At 43.0% G+C, this 23,567-nt stretch overlaps 1 protein-coding gene across 1 annotated transcript in view; it reads right to left on the bottom strand.

Annotated features, from left to right (window-relative positions):
* The window catches only part of LOC111852688 (voltage-gated inwardly rectifying potassium channel KCNH7-like), a 66,262-nt gene that overhangs the window by 26,947 nt on the left and 15,748 nt on the right, over positions 1-23,567 (bottom strand). Inside the window, exons 3-7 of the mRNA XM_072700594.1 lie at positions 12,485-12,640; positions 6,073-6,507; positions 5,728-5,748; positions 3,999-4,022; positions 2,628-2,842 (exon numbers count right to left, since the gene is read on the bottom strand). Coding sequence (XP_072556695.1) covers positions 2,628-2,842; positions 3,999-4,022; positions 5,728-5,748; positions 6,073-6,507; positions 12,485-12,640 — 851 coding nt within the window. The remainder of the gene's footprint in view (positions 1-2,627; positions 2,843-3,998; positions 4,023-5,727; positions 5,749-6,072; positions 6,508-12,484; positions 12,641-23,567) is intronic.

The raw sequence follows: 23,567 nt of genomic DNA, 5'->3' as shown, positions 1-23,567 counted from the left end.
CCCTTTGTTAAATTCATGCTGTTTTATAAAAACTTTGCACCACGTCACACTTCAGGGTAGCTTAATCAGGCATGTACAGTAAGCAAAAAGTTCCAAAATAGAAGAAAGTGTATAGTAGAAATTTAAGTTGTAATGCAAAGTAAAGCTTGCTGAGTGAACAATTTATGAATCTAATAAGCATGTGGAAAAGTTGAGGGGAAGCAATCATCTAGAAAGAGACACTTGTGGGCTTGCATTTTAAAAATACGCAAAAATACCCTAGGGCAGAATTACATGTGAGGAAAAACACGTCATGTTTTGCACGTCATGTAAAAATAACTTTATTAATATGGGTCAGCAAAACATTTTTAATTACAAAGTAATAGCATCGGCTGTCATATTAATAAAAATGAAGAGGAATTACGCAGCAATGCCTTCTCTGCATGTATTACCAGGAATAACCTGTCGCTGAACAAATGTTGCCATTAATGCAAAGCGATTTTTTAAAAAAAATTCTGATGCATACAGTATATTTTCAAGACATTGTTTTTTTTTTTCATTAAATTTAGAGCCTGGCCTTTGAGACTGACGTACTGGATATAATTTTATATAAAATTTTAATTGCATCCAGACTGACTCAAACTCTTCTATATTTCACACTGGCGAGCTAAGTGCACCTACGGGTGGACTGAAATTAATGAAATGAATGATGTTCATGGGTATCTCTATAAGACTTGGGACCGTAAATGGTTGTGCCATTGAACTATTTCTGGGGGCAAGCTGTCCTTCAGCATTTACCTGCCTCTGTCACGTACCGTAAGTCCTCTGACTCTGTCCTCCAAAAAATTTTCAAGGCTGTGTCAATTTCATGCGTGTGTATATTCAGCACATTTCGGAAATCGGGAGTCATGAATTATACATTTGTTTTCCTATAGATTTCAGCCAGGACTGTATACAGTACGTGTCTTTTCTCGGCCAGGGGGAAGCCATTCTGAAAAGATTAAGGACCACATTCCTGAGTTCGGGACATTCCTGAGTACAAAAACCTGCCACCCGCTAAAGCATTTTCTCGGTTTAATAGGTTGTCATTGTCAAGAAAAAAAAACAAGCGTCACAGATGCCAAAGCAGTAAGGAAAGCCTCACTTCTAACTGCCTATGCAGACACTAAGCAGTAACACTAATCTGGAAAACAGCTGACGCGGCTTTACGTTAATGATTATATTATTTAAAGGCAAAAAGAATGGATTAGGGAACATCTAATATATAGCTCCCTAATGATGAGAAATAGCAGGTAGGCCTACATACAGTAATTAACTTGTGAATGCGACACATTCTACCAATATATTTCAAGTCACGATTTTATTTGGCATCGACATCTAGTCATTGTTTTCAGACTTGGCTACCGCAGAATAAATAATAATATGAAGTCCCTAAGCGGGTGTGGAGGCACAGGGAAAATGTCAGATTTGTTTGTGAAATCACGTAGCAGTCCATGAATGAACCACCAGTATTTTTGGAAGGGTGGGGGGGCGGAACTTGGAGAATGTTTTTTCTAGATCGCTCTTTGTATTGTGAGAGTATATTATGAACATAGTACATGAAGACGGTCTCAAAACAAAAAACGATTTGATACAAGTGTTCCTTCCCCCACTGATGGGGCATGGAAATGCTCAAAGCAGCATGTGGTTGGGCTGCAGTGTCTCAGCATCTTTTCACAAATCCCATCCACACACATATGTACGGCTGAGGGTGACGCTTAGGGTCTGAGCACAGGGTCGGCCCTTTATTTGGTGTCCCTGGAGTATTTCGGGGGGTTAGGGGCCTTGCTCAAGGGCACAATGGACACGCCACTATTCTGTACAGGAATTTTGGTTACTTGTGATTTATTTGTGAACGGGATGATACACAATCATAACTGTCGTTTAAACTGAGTGAAGCCAGCAAAAAAGAACGTGGCATGGAGATAATTCAGCTGCATAATGAATCAGAGTGCGGCACACGATGTGAGCATGTGACCGGAATGCCACAGTGGGCGGTGGCAGTGAGAGATGCTACACGAGTATCAGATTAGGACAGAAACTCATGGTTTCTAGAGGTACAACCAGCGTGTGGCCTTCATCGAGAGGCTCATCCATTTTACGAAGGATAAGTGAAGCAGCCGCACTCTGCTGTAACCTGGTGAAAATATCTGCATAAAGACGGGATCAGACCCTTTGCTGAAGCAGCCCTGTAGAATTAAGGAGAAATCAGCTGATGAATGTTGGAACAAGAAGGGACATAAAGTATATCGTTTATTTAGAACTTAGACAGGTCAAGCCACCTAACTTCATGTTTTTTGGATTGCAGTTGGAAAGTGGGGCACTCAGGGGGAAACAAAAGAACTAGAAAACCGGACATATAGAGACTTTACCACTTATGAAAGCACCTAATGTGGTCCAGTGTGCCATGGGGAAAACACAAGCCACCAATCATCAGCAATGGCTGGCTGCATCGACTCCTGGTAATTACCAAGCAAAATGTATGTGACAGAAGCCACCCTGACAAAAACATTCTTCACTTCATGAAAAATGATGTATAAGGGGAGATTGAAAAAGAATGAAACCACAGTTTTGGCTGAATAATCACAGGCTTGCCGGCGCAGTGTTACCTGTGTGACTTTGTCTGTGACATTGTGTGTTCTGTCCTTGACCTTTGGGGCGATGATGGTTTTTTCGGAGGACGGGGGAGAGACGGTCTTCTTGTCGTTGTTCGTTTCCGAGAAGTTCAGGGCGATCAGAGGGATTTTGTTGATGGTGCTGTACTTGTTCAGGTTGGAGTCAGAGGTGGAACCCAAGAGACTGGACTTTATATGGCTGAATGGACCTGGAGAACACAAAACATCGGGAAATGGGCACTGGGACAAATAAGAACATCCTCTGATTTAGCGCAGAGGGACTTTGATGTGGAGGCTAAGAAATACCCTCTTCACCTATCTGTCCCTGAATCCTGTTCCCTTCTCTTTCAACAGCCATTAGCAGGACTGCTACATTGACAACTCAAATTTGAGGCTTTCAGTGGGGAGTAGGAAACAACAAATATGTGTTTTAGGTACACAAGCATCTTAAAATTTAAAAAGTACATATTTAGTTTGTCTAAAAGGGGTTGGGTATGTGTATTGGGAACACTTTGAGCAGAAGCATACAGAAATGGATGTGAATTTAATTGAAAACGTGCTCTGAATTTGAATTAAACAGTAATATTACTTCAGAATTATATGACTTGAAAACAACAGTAAGACAATCCCATTGGCAAAGCTTGCAGATCCAAAGGTTTATATTCAACTGCACAAAAAGTCTTCTTCTAGGGCAGTGTTTCCCAACCCGGTCCTTGGGGACTCACAGATGGTCCACGTTTTCGCTCCCTCCCAGCTCGCTGCTGGACAGTCTACATTAGGGGTGTGCAATCTTATCCACAAAGGGCTGGTGTGTATGCAGGTGTTTGGGGTAACCTTTAGGTCAGCTGTTCAAACCCATGTGTGAGGACTCTTCAGCCAATCAGTCCTCTAATTAGTAATCTAATTAGCAAATTGTGGAGAAAACCCACATACACACCGACCCGTTCTGGGTAAGATTGCCCACCCTTGGTCTATATTTTCACTCCCTCCCAGCTCCCTTGGACAGAACAAAAATGCAGACTGCCTGCGGGTCCCCAAGAACCAGAATGAGAAACCCTGTTCTAGGGTATAGAAGAGGCGTGGACATCAACATCAAGAACTGTTTTACGGTACCAGGTACTGTCAACACAGGCGTTCATAACGGGGGGGGATGGGATGGAGGAGCAGGCAGCACATGCGGTTGTTGGAAGCAGTGGAGGATCTCCTACCCTGAGGCCCCACAAAGCCCTGCTTCACTGTTTTTAAGCAACCAGAGTATGTGGAGCATGAGTGGGGGAAGGACACACAAACAACGACGTCCGATGCCACTAAGGACCGCATGCTAAGTGCTTCAAACGATACACAGAGTAAAAGCTCAGGCCATACCCCCTGCCATCCAGGAACGGGACACTAGTGTTTCAAGGAAAAAGAAAGGAAAGAGAGTAAAAAGAAAGCTACCAGAAAAAAAAATAACTAAAAGCAAGCCGTTAGCACTAGCTCCGCATCGATGAAGAAGGCTGGAAGAAGAACTCGTGGGAATTTTACTTACACAACAATGTTCTCAGGGCAGAAGGAAAGATCATTAGTTCAGAGAGATAATCACTCAGATTGTAGAGCAGGTGGGTCCAAGCAACTAGAGAAGGCGAGACCAACCAATCAGATATCTTGGTCCCACATCTTCCAGTTGGTTGGACAGTGTTTCCCAACCCGGTCCTTGGCGACTCACAGATGGTCCACGTTTTCGCTCCCTCCCAGCTCGCTGCTGGACAGTCTACATTAGGGGTAATCTGATTGGTTATCTCTCTGAACCATTTTTCCTTTTGCCCTCAGAACATTTTTGTGTAAGTAAAACTTCCACAAGCAAAAAGAACTGTGGCAAAATTCAATGGGGTCCCGGGGTGTGAAAGTACTATTACTGTATTACTCGTGGGGACGCTATGTGGTGAGTGTGGTTTGGTACAAGCAAGGCTCCAAAGAGTCAGATGAAGGATACAGAGGACTGTCTTCTGTATTTACAAAGACGGACAAGCTCATGATGTTCCTGATGTTCTACTAAACACTGATACATTTCCCTTAGTCTACAATGCTCAGTCACACTGAGACACCAAATGTGATGATTTCCAGTAACGTTATTCTATCTTAGGTTTTCTGTTCTTTGATTTCCTCAAATTATGGGGCAAATTATGGTGTACCTAATTCCGAATTTTGAATTAATAGTAAATTGGAAATATAAATGAATATAGTCAGATCTAGTGTGAACCTGGGGGAAGGTTAGTTATTTTCAGTAGAGCCACTGGGCCAATCTACACCATAAGATCTTAACACATAATTGTTTTTAAAAACGTGACTTTATTACATGGTTACTTTTTAAATGTGGTTACTAATAAAAATGCGTTGTTGCATCATAATCACTACATTAATAGGTAAAACTGTTTTCAAATAGTGAAGGGATGAAGTATTTCTTGGCCACTTGCACATTATTCAGTGTCAAATGGCTAGTATTATTTAATTATTCATGAACAACATAATACAAGGGAAAGTTCTGCACATGACAGGACATGTTTAGTTACACGGCTTGCAAGCTGCTGTGTTTTTGGACAAACTGGGGGTAGCTGAATTTCTGCATTCCAGAGATAACTGGTTCCTTTTATGTTTACGTGTTTATGTGTTTACGTCTGAGAAAATGGCATCATAAGATGGATTACACTAAATAAAAAGAAAAACACCTACAAAAAAATCATACCAATGTCGTTCCTTTCATTTTGTCATTGTCACTGAAACTAAAGTCAATTTTTTTTTCAGACACAGTATTTTTGCTTTACTGATTTTGGTTTAAAAAAATCTCAAGCAGACCTTGTTTTTCTCATGTAGCTTTGAAAAAAGGGTCAAAATAATTACACTGGGGTAACGGGAACTTTACTTCAAGAACAATTTCGTCAGGAAAGACATAAAGACGCATGAAAAGCCTCCGGGAAGTTTCCTGAGAAATGTCAGGGTGTCTATCAGTTAGACGCAGCAATGCGGAGAACAAGCATCCGCTCTACTGTCAAGTCACTGCGCAATAAATTCATGCAGCCAGCCGGCCAGAAAGCACGTGCAAGAAGCGTATCTTTACCTTTGATATTGCGACCGTTGTCTGAAATGGAGAAAGACATGGTGAGAAGGGAAGGGAGGGGGGGTAATAGAAAATACTAGAGACAGATAAGATGGATTTCTCAGTCACTTTATGCGTCATATATTCTGTAACAGCCTCGGAGATAATTTATCGTAACAGCATGACGCCATTATGCTGCCATCCTTGAGGGTGATGTAAGTAATAGCGCGAAACCTTCGTCATTTTACGATAATTGGCAGGTCACATGGACAGCACTGTCTGTAGAGGTACCGCTGTCATAAATCCACGGGAAAGGCTTATCTGATGCTCTAGGAGAGAATGTGGACATGGTGTGTCCCTAGCTACCTTCGCTGGCGTGCCGGTCTCTGAAGGTGCTCTTCGAGTTGGAGCTGAACCCTTCCATGTCCTGGACGGAGGAGGCTCTTCGTATGCTACACATGCTCTGACGTGAAGAGGAGGGTCCCAGGCACAGGGGAGAGGGGGGCTGCTCCAGGTACAGTCTGTCCCACTGCCATTTCGGAGAGGAGTGGTCCAGGGGACCAGACTCGTTAACAGCAAGGGGGAGCTGTCCCGAGGCGATGAGGGCTCGACTGTCATCGGGGTCGGAAATGCAGCAGCTCTCCTTGGTGGGAGATTTAAGGTCCTTTGTGATGTCGACGTCATCGCTGAGCTTCGGGGAGTCGATCGTGACGCTGTCGGGGTCCTCCTGAGGAAGCGACTGCTTGCTGACGCCCAAAAGTCTCAAGGCGGGAAGCCGGAATCGGAAAAACCTTGACTTTCCTGAAGGGGAAAGACAATGGATATTATTAGCAAGTGGATGAACACTATGTCCAAAGCCCTTTTCATAGCTTACACACCCATTTTGTATAGTGGCAAGTCTTGTGAAGTAAAAGGCATGAGGTGAGATGTTACCTGCAGTTTAGAGTCACCAGTCCTCCTGAACAAATTATAGGGAACATGGGAGTTAGGAACCGAGCGGAATCATGCAAGCGCTCAGGGCTGAAGCGGCCATCTGGCATGCCAGCCGTTTTCATGGGGGGCCAATGCGTGTGTGTCCTCCCACCCCCAGTCAGCAAAATTCATCATGGGGGACCCCAATATCTAGGGCCAAATTTTTATTCCAGTCCAGACCTGAAAATGCTATAGATAAAGCAAGACCTAAGGAGGATTTTAGCATGTTTTTTAAACTGAAGGCATAAGAGGAGGCATAGTTTGCACACATGGGTCAACCTTACCATTAGTAAATGATATGACAAGGGAGGGACACTCTGGGGGCCAATTAGCTTTTGTCTGGGGCCAATACCCTTGTGGCTCCACCCCCATATACGCCCCAAGCAGGACCTGACTCATATCCTCAGGCTCCAAAGCACAGAGGAATGAGACCTCAGTTAAAACAAAATAGTGTTGGTGAGTATAAAGCTTTAGAATTATAATCACATAATAGAAAAACACATATTGACTAAAACAGCCTTAAATGGTTATATTTCTAGACATTTCTTTAGATGCACGGATCTTATTTTCCGGTTTGACCTTTCGAACAAATGCAAAGCTTTCGCCAGGAGGATGAGCACTTGACACTTGAATTATTTACTTCTCTGAAAAAAATGCACATATGATAAAAGAAAATAAGAGGTTCGACTTTTCTGACTTGTCGGGAGAAACCAAAAGAACCAAGGACTGTACTATACTGGCGTAATATCCTGCAGATGGAAAATTAGTCAAACCCTGAAATGCACTACTGACAAAATAGCTTATTGATTGAAGACATGATTATATGTTTAACATGATTTCCTCTTCTTAAATATGGTAATGAGAGAAATTAAATATGCTGTTTCTTAATGTGCAGACGTCACCACAGTGTAGACAGCAGGGTTCAGGCTGATGGCATCTTTTATCTGCCAAAGATATATCTGCATCAGAACTGCCATCAGCCAGTTTTGGAACATTTTCTACCCCTTTGCAGTTCGACAGCTCAGCATAGAGTGACAACCAGAGGTCAACACCATGGCAAATTCGGAGGGATAGAGTGACACTTTGCTTTCCCGTTTCAACCATTCCTTTCATTTATATTTATTTCATACATTTATCATTTCTTTTTCCATATCTTCTGTTACAGCAATTTCTTCTATTTACATTATATTTATTCCATAAATAAGAGTCAGGATCGGTCCCTGCCCTGTCTTGTCTGTCATTGCCCTGCTTGGCCAGTAGATGGCGGTGGCCATCCCATTCCTCATGTTTCAGTTGCCTTTAGTCTTTAGTGTTGGGTTGATTGTAATGGCTCACACCTGTTCCCTGTTTACCCTTGTGTGTATATACGTGCATGCCCTTGCTTTGTGCCCCGGGGGGTCATTGTCTTTGGTTTCTGCATGTTCTCTGATGTGTACAGGTGACTTGTTAGTATTGCAGTGATTATTCTAGGTGTTTTGCTTGTGTTCCCTCTCTTTGCCCTCACTTGTAGTTCCACCCTGTGTCACTCCTCGTGTATCTAACCTGCCTTTGTTTTGGCCCTTTGCGGTCCCTTTTGTTTTATGTGTTTGAGTTACTTTTGTCAGTAAGCCACACTGTCCTATTGTTCCTCTGTTATGCCCCACGTGACAATATGTACCTCTACAGTACCTACTCATATGTCTACATTAATGTTTGCGAGTGCCTTTGTCTTGTTTTGTGCTGTGTAATCTTGTTGGATGTTATGTTACACTTGGTACTTCGATCAAGAATTATTCAGTACTGATGTTAAAAATAAGGCCAATGAAAAATGTTGTCCTTTTCTTCTCTGTTAAAGAAGTGATAGTGGACTCGGCAAAGACAGGGCCGAATCTCAGGCTTGAGTTAATCCATAGCGGATGCATAGGTCCTGCTTATCAAATGTAACATTGATTCTGAAACGAACTGCAGACTGAGAGAGATCACCAGGCCTGGCAAAAATGCAGAACCGAAACTCAAGGCAAAATAAATGCTTCGGGGACATCCGACCCCTGTACAGGTGCACGTTAAGCGCCGAAGGCATCTGTAAAGCTGCCTGCGGACTCGGAGAGAGCTATCGCTCCGCCGTGTGCTCATTAGACACGACAGGAAGATGCTTCCTGCAATACATCACGAAGCAAGTGTCTCTTAACACGCCGCGGGGGAAGGAAAAAGACATGAGAATGCATTTTGGGGGTATGAGCCCAGAGTCTGATTAGATAGAGGAACATTCTATACTTTCTAGTCACTGTTTATTAGCCACAGTTTAGCCGAACTTTCCTGTTCCATTTTCCGAACCTCTTCCAAACAGCAGACCCGCCGATTTCACACATATCATCGCCACTTTCCACTTTATGTCTGGGTGCCGGATGCAGTAGCATGCCCCTTTCAATTATGCATGCTAATGCCCCCTTAGCATACAAAGCTAATTTATCGCTAAACTGTAACGCCTCGTCTCAAAAGACTCAGCTAGTGCCAGTTGAGTGTTCTAACTGAAAAAGGGGTGATTTCCCAGATAGCAGCTACGTAGCAAGCCTTCTGCGCCAGGAAACTAAGATGCCTGTAATGTTGCATGACTCATTTTGCCGTAAGACTGCAGCTGCAATGAAAGTGTGACATTCTCAGCAGTCATGTTGCTGTGGACAATATACTAAGGATCTAATATGCTTTTTTTAATAGTTCAATTCACAATGCAGCCATCATGAACTGACGTGAAACAGGCATATGCCATTAAGAGCCTTCTGGATCTTTCTGAACGTGACCAGCTCTCTTTTCATATTAACCTGAATAAAATCTGCAAGTCACAAACAGCTGATGGGCAAAATATATATATGATTAAACACTTTGCTGCACATAATTACACAAACCCATTATTTAATTACATTTTTATACAAGGGCAGGTGCTGACATTATAATACAAAAACTGGATTCGAGTTCTTTTAGAAGTATTAATAGAGGCAACTCATCAAATAAAAAGTACAACAATACACGATGCTATATTTAAATGAGATAAACACAAAATGTCTTAAAGGCACCAAGGCATCATGGGGAGGAACTGGGTGTTTGGGACTTGAATGTTTGTTCCTTAGGGTGGGCTGCTTATCATGTACAGCTTACATGCTAAGCAAAGTATGTAGGAATAAAATGTTTAATGACATGGATCTGCTGACAACAGCACAGCTCGGTGTTTTTCTTCTCTAATCAGTGGCCATCAGCCTCCTGGGCCCTCAGCTCACACAACGATACCCTCACTCATTACATATGCGTACATCCCAAAGTGAAAGTGAAAGGCAGGTTTTTACTGGTATATTTTAGCCAATGTGTGAGTGCGGCTCACGCCAGGGCCTCAGGCAGGGCTTATCTGCTTCCCCGTGTGCTAATTTCTCCTCTCCTCTCTGCAAATCCCTCTGTCACAGAGACAAGCAATTAGTTCTGATTAGCTGTGTTAACAGCACGTTCTCATTAGAGGCTTCCCCGCGCTGCGGGTGCTGGATATGGATTCGTCCTGCACTCTGCTTCAGCGTGTTGTGCTGCGCCGTGTTGTCCTGTGGTAGCAGGTTAAGCAAACTGTGCGTTGAGTCACTGCATTGGGCTTTGTAGTTCTCTTCTGTGCCGCACCATGCTGCTCTGTAGCGGGAGCTTAAGTGTGCAGAGTTTCCACGGTGTTTCTCACACTAGTGCCTTTATTGATAGTGAGATGTACTCCCAATGAGTCCCCAAGTAAAGGCTGCACATCAATGCACTGAAATCCAGGGGTCCACTGGACCCTACTTGCTTGGACCCCACTGCTTGGAGGCGTGTCTAAGCAACTAGAGGAGGTGGCATCAAGACATCTGATTGGTTGGTCCCGCCTCTTCTAGTTGCTTTAACCCATCTCCTCTACAATCTGATTGGTTATCTCTCTGAGCCAATCATTTCCCCTTATGCCCTCAGAACATTTTTCTGTAAGTAAATCTCCCATGAGCCTTCTGGGATGCAGGTCCCAGAAGCGAAGGGTAACTGCAGTTCTCTAAACTCTCTGTTTACGGTAGGGCCACGTAGGCTGAAAGCCGGCCCAGCGCTGCCTCACGCTCGCTGCTGACTCACGCCCAGCAGAGTGGGAACTCCGCCTCCACTCAGTGTTCAGCTGGCCTGATGCAGAAGTGAACTGAGAGAGCAAAAAAACTGCAGGGGAAACCCCTTGGCTTTCCGACTTACATAACAGCTTTTAGCCTCGTGAGAATAGCTGAAAATGTCCCGCATTAAAAAAAGATGCAGCGGAATAAATATTTCAGATTATTGCTTGCTACCATTTATAAAACCATCACAGCCAGGAACAAAAATCCCTTATAGCCTGGCAACATTTTGCACCTCGATTTTTCTGAACCTGTTCTCCAGACCATGTTAAGTTTTGCCATCCGATAGCAGTCATCCTAAGAGCTCTGCTCCATCCTCGCAGGCGAAAATAATGCAGCAGCTTTTAAAGTCTTTGGTGTCAGATCACAGCGTTTATGGAGAAAGTCGTGTCAGAGAGATTCTAGCGTTGAAGAGGGTAGAACACCCACTTCCAGTTATTTAGGTGATTTGAGAGTAAGGCATGAACTGTGAGTGCCCTCCAAACTTAGACTATCCATTTTACTTGCATGCAAAATTATCAAGGCTGAAGGTACACTCACGCCGAGTGTGACGGCGACAAGTTGACCTTGCAGGAAATAATGAATAGTAAGGAGAGTCCAGTTTTTGGAGCTAATACTGTACGTAGCTTCGCGATCACCTGCGTTTTGCGGAAAATCTACAGAAAGCTAAGCATGGACCTTCTGGGCTGGGTTCTGTTGTACAGGAGGGGGAACAGAAGGGGTTGGGGACACAGATGGGAGCTCGCAGACCCCACTGGGGAGGCAGGGGAGGGACTTGGCCTTGTTACCAATCCGCCAGAAGGAAGCAGGGGGGAAATGGGTTTGTGAGGCTTGGGAAGCAGAAGTTCTGATGAACTCTGGACCAGACCGCTGCCACGTCAAGGAGAGCAAGGGACACAGTAAGTTCCTAGCTTGGGTCTAAAAGCACACTAACAAAGTCCAGTCACTTTAATGATGAAACACTGCATCACATTTCCTTTTATATGGCTCTGCTTCCCACAGCAGTTCATTGCCTGACCTGCTGACCAAACGGAGTCATTTCTCTGACCAAAGCATTAACCACTATCATGCTTGAAATAGTTCTTTTGTCACAAATAAGTCTTTTTCTACAAAAGGAATTGTTTGCACTTACGTTTACCTTAGGAAGCAATTACACTGAGGAGAAAACAAATGATTAAAGACCTAAGTTTGAGCTAATTTGTTCTTGTAATTACATTTAATTTTCTGGATCTTGCAGTTAATCAGCAGGTACTGAGGACGAGCTATTGCCAGTCCAACTGATCTGTTTATTCCAAAATTTCAGTTCCATCAGTACAAATCTGCATATTGCTCAGGCATATCTTCTGAGAATCCGATTCTTCTGGTTGGGATTGAGGTAAGGATGTGTGGCATGATTTATCCTGGAACAGACTTAAGTCCATCACGATACTTAGTTATAATTGGAAAAATCTCATTCACATGCACACAGCTGGGGTGAGGATGTGAACTCACACTCTTACAGCTCCTTTGAGAGGACACTAAACGCAAGCCACCATTACCCCCTTGAAGACTTTCATCCAGATTTAATTGGTTTTAAGAGCCCCCAAGACAAATGTGGGCACGGTTTCGAAATCAAGTGTGCCCGCCAAACTCATGGGAGTGCGAGCTTGGCGCGGCAGCACCAAGGCGGCACTCACTAAGCTCACGTCGCCCAGGCGATGGCTGGTTCAGCTGCTCCAGCTGGTCACTGCTCCCCTCGTCGAGCACGTAGTCAAAGTTTAGGATGAACATCATCACCGCCCCTTCCTCATTCTTCACGGGGATGATGTGAGTGGTACAAAGGAAGTCAGATCCTAGAAGCGGAACAACAATTGCAGATTTGTCATATTAATACATCCATCTTCCATAACCAGTGGCGATTCTACCGACACTGGGGGCCCTAAGGAACAAACTCCATGGTGCCCTCCAACACACCCCGCCTGGCCTGGTAAAATTTATCACCATTATTTTAGCGTGAGGCCTAAATTAATAATATCAACAAAGAGATTTTAATAAACACAATTCCTTTATTTTCACTTTATTGTAGAAAAACAGAATACACAAATAAAGCAGATTTGTCGCTGCAGTGTAGTATGTAATCCAGCCAGCTCGGGGGGGGGGGGGGGGGGGGGGGTTTAATATAATTAATATATTAAACTCATATTTAATATATACCCTGTTTAACTGGCTCCAGACCCTCCCATCACCCTGTACTGGATGAACACTTGAAAGTGGGATGGATGGATGGATGGATATACTTAACCTAAATAGGACAATCTATCAGTTGAATATAACAGTGTAGACATGCTTAGCTGGCCAAACTGAATGTGTTTTTGGTGAAAAGGAGCAACATAACACTTGCAAACTTAAACATATGTCTGCACATCATACACTGCTCAAAATGATATGGACTGGGTAATGTGTTAGGAACAAAAGGATGCCACATCGATTGATGGAAATGAAAATTATCAACCTACAGAGGCTGAATTCAAAGACACTCTGAAAATCAAAGTAGGCTAGTCCATTTTGCTGAAATTTCAGTGCAGCAACTCAAAATCGTGCTCAGTAGTTTGTATGGCCCCAACGTGCTTGTATGCATGCCTGACAACGTCGGGGCATGCTCCTAATGAGATTACGGATGGTGTCCTGGGGGATCTCCTCCCAGATCTGCACCAGGGCATCACTGAGCTCCTGGACAGTCTGAGGTGCAACCTGGTAGCATCGGATGGACCGAAACATAATGTCCCAGAGGTGTTCTATTGGAATTAGGTCAGGCAAGCGTGGAGACCAGTCAATGGTATCCATTCCTTCATCCTTCAGGAACTGCCTGCATACTCTCGCCACATGAGGCCGGACATAGTCATGCACCAGGAGGAACCCAGGACCCATCAAACAACAACGAGACAGTCGGTAATTCGCAGAGCAGCGAAGTCTGTGACCCCTAGGAAAGCCGTAAAACCCATAATACAGTCGTGTTTATGTCATATGTTTTTGTGCTTATTAATGTAAGTATTTCCAAAGATTAATCTTGTGAAATTAATCTTAATCCCACAACAGTAATAAAATAAAAGCCTCGCTTTAACATAAATAGTAAAAGAATAGATCGCTTTAATCGCTATTACAGTTTGGTATGGGCACGCGGTCTTATTATTATTATTTAGAAAAGATACATTCCTTTTGTATTTGTCGAAAACTGCATTTTACTTCTCATTTCAAATAAAATGCAGGGCAGCTAATTTTAAGTTCAGAATGGAATAATATAGATTTGCCGTAAGATTTCTTGCTTGAGAGTCTGAAAGAGTTAGCAACAATGAACACGTGCATTATTTGTTTCACCTGAATTGATTTGTATAGAAAATAACCGAATACAGTTGTTAAAAAGCGAAAACTTCGACCAACATGAAATCATCAATAAACAACTAATATTTATTCAACATTTTATAAAATGCATACTACATTAAAAAATTTCCAGCTTTACGGTTTCAGGACAGAACAGTCACTGTTATGAACATTATGGCTTTTTGGTTGAGAGTGTTAGATTCGCTGCTGTTATTAACACTAATAACACATTAGGCTGCATGCATGCACCGAAGTAGGCCTTGTTCTTGTTTGTTCATTGCCGTGGGTAAATGTGCGGTTCTAGTGTTATTAGGGGGGCAATCAGCGTTACCTGCGAGATCGCTATTGTTTTTCTTTTTGCTGCAATTGCATGTATTCATTATTACTTTAACTTAACACACCACATCTTTAAATTCTCATTTTTGCATTAGAATATAGACCAGTTAATATTTTGATGGTATCTTATGTAGTAATGCTGCGTCATATGTTTTAAATTTACTACACACCGAATATTGAACTGAAGCTTGACATAAAAAATCATCGAATGGTAATCGCAATGTCTGTCAGAAAAATCACGATTAGATATTTTCCCCAAATCGTTCAGCCCTATAGGTATGTATATATAGAAGTATGTATATATTTATATAGTATGTATATATAAAATTATTATTTTGTGGATTATTTACCTGCACATTACAACCCATTAATGTTGGATACAGAGTTATCCTAAGTCATATACAATATAACACACCAGTGTACTTATGGGAATATGAATTGCATTTCATCTTCATTATGGGAAGGTAATAGGCCTCCTACTTATACACAGGTAATAAAACGCCTGCTATTAAAGATCGCAGTTGTGCGTTGTCGTGAACACTTACGCGTACAGTGGGATCGCTTAAGGCGAGGAGGCTTACACTGGTGATGAACTGATCTGAAGGGCTAGCCCTACGGGAAGCTGGAAATCCCCATTCATGCGCACATTCATGAAAAGGACTCAGGATCTGAGCCTCAGCTACCGGCGCTACTGCAGCAGCCACTCGACAAATGTTATTTGCGTTCTTCTGTAATTCTGACACACTTACATAGTAGTCTGTCATTTCTGAATATCAAGGAAAACCCACAGGCTTTGACAGATGTTTCCTGCGGCAGAATCCCTGTGCTTTATAAAGGATCCATAACATGCACAACGCAGTAAACCCAAAATAAAATAAATGTACGAAATTTTAAATTTAGTCTTTAGAGAGATACGGATGTAGCCTATTTATAGATCTTATGAGCTTATGGTATCCAATCGTGTAGGAGATTTACATCTGGATTACATGCTACGTCTGCTTTATAGTTCAGCTTCACAAAAACTAATACTGGATATGCTTTGCATGAGGGGAAAATACAAGGGTAACAGCCAGGGGGCCAATGTCTAGAGACCTCATCACTGGTGGCTTTATTGCAGAGACAACGATGAGCAGCAGACAAATAAAAATGTAATATTCTCTAGGTCCACCTTATGTGTTCACTAATTAAAGTAACTAGGTAAAGTAAGAAAGATATTAAAAATCCTTAAGGGAGAGCCATGATGGGGATTTGCATAAATACTGTTTTACTGTTTGCAGCTCTTCATTAGATTCTTACTCCCCCACCCCATTCTGCCTAATCTTGACGTCCCTCGAGATCCAGTGGGCGGGGCTTTACCCAACCTGCCAATCCCAGACAGGTACGACATAAGATACAAGCATGTATTTGTCCTTCAATGGGCACTCCAGTCAGAATTAAGTTTTTTGCTGTTCCTACACATAAATAATTTTGAGTTTTCCATTATAGCGGAAGTACATGTGACAGTAGCAATGCTAGTTATAGCACAAGTACCAGTAGCAATAAGAGTAGCAGAAGTAGTAGTAAGAGCAGTAGTAACACTAGGAGTGATCGTAGTAATACCAGCAGTAACACTAGCAGTAACAGTAGTAGTAACAGTAGTACCAGGAGTGGTAATGATATCAGTAGTAACACTAGCAGTAACAGTAGTAATTACAGTAGTACCAGTAGCGAGATTGGTGGTAATAGCAGTAGTAACACTAGCAGTAAAAGTAGTAATAATAGTAGTACAATGACAGTAACAGTAGTAATAACAGTTGGACCAGAAGTACCAACAGTACTAAAAATATAATAGAAAATTTCCTTTTCCAGATTTTTGGTTCGCAGTAATGGGATTGTTTCCTCGCATTTCCCTTCCCAGAGATGTCCACCCTCCCACCTCCATCTTAGATGTGGCAGCTGCAGTTAATTCAGACGTTTTGTATCCAAAGCATTACAGTATATCAGATCAACTAGGTCAGTACAGAAGTGAGAGCAGAGAGAGCAATGATTAGTGGATACTCTTAACTCAAGCTAAAATGACATCCATTTACTTCTTGAAAAGGCTGTTATAGAACATTATATATATATTATATAAATGCACAAAGGACTGTACTCTACTACTTGAATCACCAGTCATTTGCAGAATAGATTACTACATAGATTTGTAAATCTACAAAAATATAAGGGAAAAAACAGACAGCAGGTAATTGAATAACCATGTTATAAGATGTATTTTAAATGTACTGTATGACCAAAGGCTCATTGGATTCCACTTTAAAGTCCCGGCTGTGTCTGTGTGGAGTTTGCATGTACTGCCTTTCCCCACTTGGGTCACCTCTGGGTCGTCTCTTTTCAGTGTAGTGGTGTCACTAAATTCCCCTGCTAACGTCACGCTAACGGCCATCTAGGGTATCCCCCTACCCCAGCCCTTCTTGGGATGGTCTCCAGCTTCACTGTGGCCTCTACTGGATTAGCAGTTATGGAGGACAGATGGACACACATCCAGAATGGTGAGTAAATTAGCATTTTGGCTTCTGTGGTGGTACTATCTTTTCATTCCGGTCTGCAGTACAGAAATGGGGAGAGCCCATGGAGAAACTGCCAAGAGAGTACAGTTTTTTTTCCATTGCTGTACTGTAGCTGTGTGGATTTTTGAGAGATTCAGACTCTCCCCCATTCACTCTCTCTCTCTCTGTCTCTCTCTCATGCTGTTTCGGTCTCTCTCTGGCTCTTCTACCTCCAGGGAGGGAATGTGATGTGTCAAAAAGGGCAAATGAAAATAAAAACACCCAACAATGCAAATCACAAGGGCCTTTCCCCATCCTCTAAGGGCTGACTTCACATAGAGCCAAACAGTGGGGCTTGTTATTTAGCCAAACATCCACTGACTCAATATAACTGCCAAGTGCTGGGTGGGTTAATGGGACTACTGGTCCCTTCAAAGAATCTGTCTGTTCAGCTCTACGGAAGCTCTTTTATCATATAAACACCAGATACAGCATACTACTTCATCTTATGTGGCATAGTTCACTTTTATCAGCCTGTTTCTTCTAACATCAGTCAATAAAACCTACAGGGTCGGCATTTTTTGTCGCCAGAATGCACTGTTGTCAGAGTGCATAGCCTGATGACAAAGGATCCTCACTTCTGCCATAAACCCCACACACCAGTCTTGCTTTCCACCTCAACTCTGTGGAGCAGTGTTTCCCAATCCGGTCCTCAGGGACTCGCAGTTAGTCCATGTTTTTGCTCCCTCCGAGCTCCCTGCCAGACAGTCCACATTTTCGCTCCCTTCCCAGCTCCTGGTAGCACTGTCTTTGGGTCCCCAAGGACCGGATTGAAAAACTTTGCTGTAGAGTGCAGAGTGAATGATGAAGGACTGAACGTTGAAGCCTACAGACTACAGCACATGAGGTACTAATTTAGTCTCTCAGCTAAGAGTGAGATAATCGGGACGCCTGGTTTCCACTTTCTGAAACGTGTAAAGTTCACTATGTGACGGAGGGAGGGTGTGAAGGTTTCAGAGGTGCTCCAAAGTCACGTGATGCACCTGGTCATTCATTAGAAGCTGTTTTACTAATGATATAAAATTCTTCTGTATTCTCTCCTAGTCTGGACATACCAGACCACACACCCCAGCTTCATTACCTCCCCTCTTCCCCTGGCCAAAATGACTACCCTCTGTGTTTGTTCCTCTCCCCAGTTTGTTGAACCCCAAAAGTGCCCTTTCCATCATCACCATCCCTGTCTCACGTTGACCTGCTCACTGCACACCGACCACAGCACGTCTAACCCTCACCTTCATAACTGCGTTGAAGCCTGAGCATTTCTTAACTTTCATTACACCTCCTCCTTGTGGGCCTTCATCACATTAAAGGAAGAATGTTGCCACGGAGACACATCCGGGATTCAGTTTGATCTTAGATGTGCAGAAAGATAGAGGCAGAGCTGTTTTTCTCACAGACCAATTAGAACTGTGTCCTAAATACTTTAGGAAAAAAAATCCAGTCAAAGGAATTCTCATATAGTAACTTTAGCTTGTGATTTCTTTAGACTTGTATCTAAGAACAATTTGCCGCATCCCATACACATACCTTTCCGATCATACGCCCACAGTATGGATCTCCAATGTCAAATGAATAGCCAGGATTGCTGGCAAGATATCAAAAGCATATGTCCTATGACCGAGCCAGGGTTAGCTTTTAATAGATCAGTAGGAGTCACGAAACGCGAGGACTGGCCTTGTGTTTTCGGGAGCAGGTTTCAGACTAGAGCAGCTGTTAGTCCCCTTTGTGCAGTCACACTGGTAACTATCTTCTTACTTGCCAGTTGATTTATTAACTGCTCAGAAATTTTGGTGCAGCTATTAAATGTTGACCTGAGCATAGTTTCGGTGTAAATGCAAATACACGGCTTATATTAAGCCATCTGCGTACTGTGTGCTTTAATAAGATTCCCCTCCATGTTCCTTAAGTGAAAATCAATGGTTAACACATTAATCGCTATATACCGGAGGTGGTGCAGTTTCCTGGCTGAGACAGACAAGAACGGAAAAAAAAGAGCGTTGTTTGTGGAACTAATTTAACAGAGCAGATGGAAGAGAAAAGCAGTGCAATAAAAAGTGAACAACGGGGCACTTTTCATCCTGCCGCCCGCTGAATGTCACCTCTATTCAAATGCATAAATGCACTCGCCTGCGCTTAATGTCTGCAGAATCAGGTGAACGGGAGACAGGCACCCCGATTTAACGCCATTTTCCACAGTACTAATATTCTGGAAGGCTGTTGCAGAACATCCCAGTCTTGTCGTACCGTTCTTGTTCTATACATCAAACTGGCTGTTGATTGCCCTCAAAGCAATGCACTAGCTACCTGACTTAATTAGCTTGATGCTAATTTCTTTTTATTACATTTATGGTTTATTATACACACACCAACACAGTAGTGTGTGTGTATGTGCGTATGAAATACAGCTAGCTAAATGCTAATGGTTCATTTGTTTTGGACCCCGAATAAAATAGTGCAAATTATAATCTCTTTTTCCCCCTCTATGATACCTGCTTTTATATGAAAATGATACACAGTCTCCCATCAGTGAACCCTGTCCACGCCGCCACATGGATTTCATCCTACTACTGCCTCCCACCCATCTACCCATTTCTCCCGTGAGCTCTGTATATACTGGAAGGATCTGTTTTTGGACTACAAGAGCAGAATTGCCCATTTCTGTGACCAGGAGATGCTGCGGAACACATCTTGCCGATCACTCTCCACCTGTCTGAGGTGAAGCACATACTCAGATGTAGACAAACACACCAGGATGTCAAAGCCGAGGTCTCATAAGGTCTTATCAGCTTAAACATTTCCCTCTCAGCCTTTCCATCCTCCCTGAGGGTGGTCTTGGGTTTCACTGCACTCTTATAGAAGAACTTCCATTAAACAGACACATTAAACAGTGTACATTTCAGATGCAGGCCGCGGACCTGGACGGGGATGACCGATTCGTAACGCCGATGCACTGAGGAGTGGCCTTAGTCCTTTACCGCCTAAACCAAGCCAGCTTAGTTACCATTCTGTTCACTGATGCAGAATTATGGGCTGTAACGTCATGCTCTTTTATCCATTTGGATGAAATTAGTCATAAGCTTCACTTTAGCCAAAGGGAATTAGAGCGTTTAGTCCTGGATTGTTGAGTGTAATGTAGTATAATATTATGCACTACATAATAAAATTAAAAAAATTAATCCCATAACTGTTAAGTGAGTGAGTCTATACTAGGCATCACGGGGAACAAGGCAAGGCACCATCCTGAATGGGAAGCAAGATCTTCTGTGGACACACATTTGCGCACTCTGGGTAATTTTCAGGCACCATTTCATCTAACTGCATGTTTTTGGACTGCGGGAGGACAGAGGAGAATCTGGAGGAAACCCCAGAAACCTGAGGAGACCATGCAAACTTCACACACACACACACATGTACAGTAGGTATTCATGTCTTTGTGGGGACTCTAATCATTTCATTGGGAAAAACCATCATCCCAGCAATGGTGACCTTAACCATAAGTAACCAAACAAAATACGACTTTCAGCTATTTTAGTTTTTTTGATTGCAGTTACAGATTTTTTATGAAATTGAGTTTCCCCTTGTGTGTCACTGAGCAACAGCAGCTTTGCCCGATCAGGATATATAAAAGTCAAATATATGTTAGCTTTATTATTATGTGGCTCAGGAATACACGGTACAGACGCTTCTCTACTTACGAATGAGATACGTTCCAAACAGCCGTTCGTAACTTGAAGTGTTCGTAAGTCATTATTCAACATCATTTTAAGGGTATACGCAAGTACAAAGAGCTAGGATGCTGGGAGTACGCACGCTACGCTGCTGCGCGGCGGGATTAGCGGCCAGAAGTTGTATTAGGCAGAATTGGTGCACAGATAAAAAAAATTGATGTTGCGGACAGGAAACGGGAGCCCAAGGAACACAATTTGGACGTTCAGTCCTCTTCCTTCATATGTCTGAATGTTCGTTAGTTGAAAGTTCGTAAGTAGAGGAGCATCTGTATATTCAACAAAGTTGCAACTATGCAGGGTCTGTTAATATCATGTTGATGTTCAAGGATCATCCAGTCTATGGAAAATAATTATTGTTGAGAAGATTGTGTTAAAAACCCACAGAGGCACTTTACTCATCAAATAATTCGTATTATGTACATTACAGCAGGTGGGTAATTTGTAAAGAGTCTGATATAATTAAAACAGCAAATCATGAAACTGCTGATTCGTGATTTTTTTTTTGTTTTTTAAATCACCAGAACCATCCAAATGCTTTATAACAAATGATGACTGAGCGTTGCTCCAAATTCGGGCAGGGATTTGCTTAAAGACACTCTGAATCCATAGCAGAGAAGCCACGGTGCTATTATTAAACCAGACTGAAACTGACCTAATCCAGCAGTAGAATATGATGCAAAGGATAATCAGAGACTCTTCTTATGGAGGTACTGTGCAGAAACCTACCGACAGCCCCCAGAAGTATCTTGTAAAGTACAACCCCATTTCCAAAAAAGCTGGGATGCTGTTTAAAATGTAAATAAAAACAGAATGCAATGATTTACGCTTCCTCTGGGGCTAGAGGAAAGGGATCAACGGGCTTGTTATCAGCGCACAGTTAAAAAAACCAGCATCCGTGATGGTATGGGGGTGCATTAGTGCCCATGGCTTGGGTAGCTTGCACATTTGGGAAGGCATCAATAATGCTGAATGATATATACTGTACAGGTTTTGAAGCAACATATGCTGCCATCCAGACTACATATTTTTCAGAGAAGGCCATGTATCTTTCAGCAAGACAATGCCAAACCGCATTCTGCACGTATACAACAGCATGGCTCTGTAGTGAGAGTCCGGGCGCTAGACTGGTCTGCCTGCAGTCCAGACCCGTCACCCAATGAAAACATTTCACTCATCATGTAACGAAATTTACAACAAAGGAGACCCTGAAAGGTTGAGCAGTTGAAATCCTATATCAGGCAAGAATGGTACATTTCATTTTCAAAACCTCAGCAACTAGTTGTCTCAGTTCACGTTTACATAGTGTTGTTAAAAGAAGAGGTGATGCAACACAGTGGTAAACTGTCCTGGCTTGTTTGAAATGCCTCGATGGCATCAAATTCATATCCAGCATATATATGTCATTAAACAATAAAATATCTGTTTCAACATTTGATGTGTTGTATTTGTACTATTTGCAATTAAAATATTTGTTTATATGATTTGCAGATTATCGCATTCTGTTGTAATATATGTTTAACACAACGTCCCAACTTTTTTGGTGCCGGGGTTGTATGAATCGATAACTGGCATCACGTGTCACGCTTTTCTACGTTCAGCCAGTCAGTCGCTCCAGCAAACATATAAACAGATGGCTGCACTTACATCTGCTCTGCTTTCAGCTTGAGTGAAATATAATTAGACTTAATTTCCACCACCGCTAATTAATAAAAAGCTGCTTTGCCATTAGTCACGTGCTACTCCTACAGCCTCAGGCCAGGCCCACTGCACCTCGCACCCCTTCACCCCTCGCCCCTTCACCCCGCACCCCTTCACCCCTCGCCCCTTCACCCTGAGCCCCTTCACCCTGAGCTCCTTCACCCCTCACCCCTTCACCCTGAGCTCCTTCACCCCTCACCCCTTCACCCCTCGCCCCTCCACCCCTCACCCCTCGACCCCGCACCCCTTCACCCCTCGCCCCTCCACCCCTCGCCCCTCCACCCCTCACCCCTTCACCCCTCGCCCCTTCACCCCGCACCCCTTCACCCCGAGCTCCTACACCCCTCGCTCCGGCTGTTGCTCCTTTAAAGACGAGGCCCCATTTTTGTTTTATTTTCCCTTTTTAAGAAAACTGGCCAGAAATCGCTGAGGCATGGAGGTATGAAGATGTTCCAGAGCATGATGTGTGTAAACAGAGAAGAAGTGTGTGTGTGTGTGTGTGTGTGTGTGTGTGTGTGTGTGTGTGGATTAGGTTTATATTACATTGTGGGGAACAAATATCCCCCGCAACGGAATAAAAATCTGCTTTTTTGATATTGTGGGAACCATTTTTCAGGTCCCTGCAAAGATCTGTGAATGCAATCAAAAAAACTAAAAATGCCAAAAGTCTCATGTTTTGTTTAGTTACTTATGGTTAAGGTTAGAGCTGGGTAGGGGTTAAGGTCGTCATGTTGGGATTAGAGTTTCCCATATAAAATGAATAGAGAGTCCCCACAAAGATATAATTACAAACCAGTGTGTGTGAGTGTGACAGAGAGAGAGAGAGAGAAGAGGGGAGACAGAGATCAAGAGAGACAGAGGCAAATGATGTTAATCAGAGTTGAAAATCCAGTGTTTTGAGCCATTCAGCTGGTGTGCCCAAAGTGAGGAGCTGCACCGCGATGGCAGTTGAATAACAGACACCGACAGCAAGGCCTCCAGACTCTTTAAGCTGCCATCTGAGACTCTGCACAGACGCTGCATACATATGAAGGAGGCAAAATGGACTATGGGGT

This window comes from Paramormyrops kingsleyae, chromosome 16, assembly GCF_048594095.1.
Source record: "Paramormyrops kingsleyae isolate MSU_618 chromosome 16, PKINGS_0.4, whole genome shotgun sequence".
Classification (NCBI taxonomy): Eukaryota; Metazoa; Chordata; class Actinopteri; order Osteoglossiformes; family Mormyridae; genus Paramormyrops; species Paramormyrops kingsleyae.
Note: the sequence above shows the minus strand (reverse complement) of the source record. Positions and strands in the feature narration are given on the sequence as shown.